General features: G+C 30.3%; 1 protein-coding gene across 1 annotated transcript; it reads right to left on the reverse strand.

Annotated features, from left to right (window-relative positions):
• Positions 1-317: 317 nt before the first annotated feature.
• Positions 318-965, reverse strand: LOC133310277 (protein ASYMMETRIC LEAVES 2-like). Its single transcript, XM_061511178.1, has one exon. The coding sequence runs from the start codon at positions 963-965 to the stop codon at positions 318-320; it is 648 nt and encodes a 215-aa protein (XP_061367162.1).
• Positions 966-4975: the final 4010 nt, after the last annotated feature.

Consider the following 4975-nt stretch of genomic DNA (forward strand, 5'->3'; position numbering starts at 1 on the left):
TATGAGGTGTGAGGTTCAAATCTCAATTTCCACCACTGTGTTCAAAAGAAAAAAAAAGAATAGTCGCCAAATTGACATCCAAATTTGGTTGGATAACACATTATGTAGACCCAAACATTAAACAAAATATGTATTTATATGTGAAACAACTTTATTTCCAAAAAATAAAATAAAATGTAAAACAACGTAAATTACAAAATATCAGCAATCCACCATGAAACACAAAAAGCAATGAACCATTTTAACTGAAATTAAATACTGTCTAGAAAGGGAAACTAATAACCTATTGCATTATTTATGTGCCACCCACATAAACCCTAATAGTGATGCACATTGCCGCGGTTTTCACCAGCTGCAGCAGCATTGAGTTGCCCAAAATTTTCAGCTACGTTTATAGGCAAGACATTAGCCTCATAGTTGTTCCCTCCATTAACTATCTGCTGCTGCTGGTGGAACTGATTCCTAGCAAAAGTCTGATAGTTGTGATGATAAGGATAGTGGTTAACAAGACTACCACCGCCACCACCCATGTTTGACATGTGGTGGTTAGTGGTGGCAGTGATAGGGACCACGTTCGAGGTGCCAGCCGCAGCAATAAGTCCATGTCCAGTGTTGAAGGCCAAATTTTGATTCATCCTATTAAGCTCATATTGGGCAGTGTAAAGGTCTAGTTGAATCTGTCGAAGCTGATCCTCAAGATGAGAGATGATTCCAAAACAGCCATTCACAGGGTCTCGGAAGCGGATATCAGCTTCATAGGCAAGGGAATCCGCAGCGTCTTTACGCTGGCTAGGTTGCAAATCACTGAGAAGCTTTGCAACATTGCTTGCACCAAAGATTCTGTGAACATGTACAAACTTGTTGGGCTCATTTGGTGGGAAATATGGTGCAAAAATGCACTCAGGTTGGCACTTTCTTCGCAGGAACTTGCATCCAGCACATGGTGAGTTCGATGAAGATGCCATAGTAGTAGCTCTAGATACTGCTGTACTCTTCCTTTTTCTTTCTCTTTCTTCACTGCAACAATAATAGTCACGCCACCATTAATTTGTGTGATTAAACCTTCACAATATTAGTTGTTACTATAATATAAACAAATAATAACTAATGCTAACAAGAAAAAAGAGAGATGTCAACTAATGTGTGTTACATGGCAATCCATCTTTTACGCTACACACTCTTTTCCTTTTCTTTTTTTGTTTTATTAGTTTCTTTTACCCTTTAAACCAACCATACTAACTTGTACCAAAAAAAAAAAGCCAACCATATTAACGATATACTCACACTATATATATATATAGAGTTATTGTTGTACCGACAAACACACAAGAGATAACCTCTGTATCAGTGCACACACATGAGAGTAACTCGAGTACTACGAGAAGAAGAGAAAAGAAAAAGAAAAGCAAAAGTGAACCACACCTATTTCTTTATCTTTCTTTCATTTTTTTGTTATATCTTATACAAACCACACCTATTTCTATATGTTTGCAAGAGATAATTTTTTTTTTTTAATACTTTTAAAACATTTCAAAATAATTTTTTTTTTATCTTTGATAAGTTAGAACTTTAATTCAAGTAAACAAAAGAATAACATATATATTAAAAAAATATAATCATGCTAAGGTTTTTTTGAGGGTATGTGAAAAAACACATTATTATGTGGGAGATTCAACAGAGAAATGGGATTGAAGACTAAAGAAAAAAGTGACAAAAAATTAGGACTGGATCTGCATGCATATGTATAATTGAAAAATCAAAGAATTCAACTTTCAAAACATTTCAAAAGATATCTTTCAAGTAAACAAAAGAAAAACATCTAAATTAAACAAATATATTCAAGCTATGGCCTTGCGGAGATGTGTTAAAATACATTATTATTTGGGAGATTCAAGAGAGAAATAGAATTGAAAAACAAAGAAAAAAAGTGACAAAAAAACAATGACTGTGCATATGCATATAAACTATTGAAAAATCAAACTATTCGGTTACCACCTCAGATTCATATGGTGAGACAAAATCCTTGATCCTTGCGTGTGAGTGGCAAAGAGGTTGAAGAAAATATGGAAGAGAGAGAGGTGATGCGTAGAGAAGGATATAAAGGAGAATATTTGAAGGCGGAGGACACTCTCGTGGGAATGAAAAACCCCAATTCTTTTTAGTTTGGTGTATATATACAAAGAGAGAAAGAGAGAAAGGAATTCGTTGACTCTATATGCATTGAAACAAATAAAATCAAATCAATTAATAGCATTTTAATGAGCCTGCAATTACTGTTTTAAACCTTAAGCTGGCACCATCTTATTACCAAATATATATAGTAATATTTGTCAAAGTCAACGTTGGTTTGATTGGAAGAATCAATCATGATGATTGACATGGTTACAAATTCTTTATGTCAAGATAATTATTTTCCTCTTCTAGATTTCAATGCATCCACTACTATATATGAAGTCATATTTGTGGCATGAATGCAGGGATTGTTTTCTAGCACGGTAGCTCACAAGAGGGTAAAGATGGGTCTGCAAGATTTTTTCTTTTTTTCTTTTTTGAGTAGTGATTTTTTAGCATATGCTAGAGTTTAACAAAGAGTATACATGAGACATGTCATCCTAGAAAACTGTATAAAGCCTTATAAAAATTGATTGTCTTTTTTTTTCCATAAAATTTTGGATGAGGGAGTTATTTTCACTTTAATCGTAGGACAAATCACTGATTTGAATTAAGATTTATAATATAAATTGCTTATTATTGAGAACTACAAATTGAGTGTCTATAGTAAAAATTAATCGAAAGAATATCCCCATTCACCCTCAAGATTAATTCTTAATTGCACTTTTGGTCCCTTTACTACTAAAACATAAAAGCCATATAAAGACGGGAGTGTTGTGCAAATCAATATATGTAAGGAACTATATGTGTGCAAATTCAAGAATAGCATTACACCATCTTATTGTTATTGGTCTGGATTCGAAGTTTATTCCTATTTTTTGGCGATCCGATTCGTTAAATATTAACCATTTGGTTTCTCTTAATGCTGTTAGAACTTAGAAGCGATTTATTTGATTTCTCAATGCAATGAGTAGATAGTGAGGTAAGTACAAAAAAATATGTTTATTCTATTTATCATTATTTCATCATCATATCATATTTATGATTTTAGGATATGAGTAATTATTTTGAAAATTTTGAACGGTTTTGATTATGAAATGCTGAATTTGAAAGAATGAGATTAAAAAAATTCTTTATCCTTATTGGGAACGGATAATTGTTTTCGATATGAAAATTTTGAAATATTTTATTTGAAAAATCAGTTAGAATCCATAGCCATAAGAGATTAACGGTCTGGATGCATCAAGTTATGTATATGGATATTTTATTTGAAAATATAGTTAACGCAAATTAGGGCCGGTAGAAATTAAAATTTGGGACACGTTTTGAGCTCGATTGATTACTTTGGTTATAAGTTTTTTTTTGAAATGTTCTTTTTTTAATCACTAGGGTTATTTTTTCTTTAACTGTATTTATTAATGTTGATTGGTTTGCAATCGATTATTTCCATTTTCGGGAGAAATTTTTTATTATAAAATAATTTAATGTTGAATGGATTGTAATAATTGTTTCCTTTAATTATTAGGGCAAATTCAATTTTAATTATTTCCTTGTTTTAGGTGTATTTAATTGGTCTGGAACCAGCTATCTATTATCCTGGAGAAACTTTTTTTTTTTACAATATCAAATTTGTGACTTTATTACTTTGATTAACCATACTTACACTATTTTAAAATGGTAAAAACTATTATAACCCTGAAATACCGTGATTTTCGACGTCGTTTCGATGAACATTAGACAAAATTATCTAAAATAACTTTAGAAAAAACAAACTTTTTTTATATTATTTAAAGGATAAAACGGAGAGATTAGTCCAATATTTAACGGCATTAAATGTGAACTTAAGCAAACCATATGAATTTTTTAAACTTTTTTTATGCGAAAATTGTATAGAAAATTATAATTACGTAAAAGGGTAACCTTCCGGTTCTCAATTGTAACTTTCAAAATAACAAAACTAAACTCCTACGACAAGCTCCATAAGCACTTTTTTATAAACTAACTATGAATATCAATTCAAAATAAAATTTCTAAAAATATGTATAATGGTAATTACCTTCTAAAAATAAATAAATAAATAAATTAAATCATTCAATGCTAAATTTATTGTTTTTCTTTTTTTACCAAACAAATCACAATCATATTAGCTGCTTCATTTGAACTTTGATTTAATCCTAATTTCTTATATTTCAAATGGTTGCTTCTTTGAACATGCGGGCCATAATTTTGACTAGAGCTGTCAGGATGTGCCAGTCCGTCCCATTTGGCCCTAGCCAGTGTGGGTTAGGGCCAAAAAGCCAAATGAACCTCAATAATCAAGGCCCGCACGAGCCAAAATCCCTATTGGTTAGGGTTAGCCCGTGGGACATCCAAAATTATAATTTCATAATTTTTTATCATATTCAATACATTAAAAAATATTTAAACAAATAAATTTTTAACACACTTTCTTAACATATTTTACACAAAGTATAAATTTTTTATAATTTGTATTTTTTTAATAAAATAATATTTATACACAAATATACAAGTGAAAATGTTAAAAAAAATTTAATATAAGAGAAAATTTAGTTACACTTTTACTAAATTCATTATTAAATGATGTCATCAAATAAAGATTTTCTCATTGGGAGTCATAACAGAATACAACAATGATAGTGGAAAACTAAAAGTAATGATGAAAAAATTATCTTAATACCAATATTGAATAACTGCTTAGTATGTTATATATTTGAAAGTAAAATCAATGATTTTCTTTAACTACTACTGTTACAAAAAAACTTTTTAGTTATTATTATCAACAAAATTACTAAAGTGCATTGTATACAATATGTTTCAATACAAATTTGGATGTATAACATGC

The sequence above is a fragment of the Gastrolobium bilobum genome, unplaced genomic scaffold, assembly GCF_033153095.1.
Source record: "Gastrolobium bilobum isolate Gb01-03AN ecotype WA unplaced genomic scaffold, APGP_CSIRO_Gbil_v1 utg37744, whole genome shotgun sequence".
NCBI lineage: Eukaryota > Viridiplantae > Streptophyta > Magnoliopsida > Fabales > Fabaceae > Gastrolobium > Gastrolobium bilobum.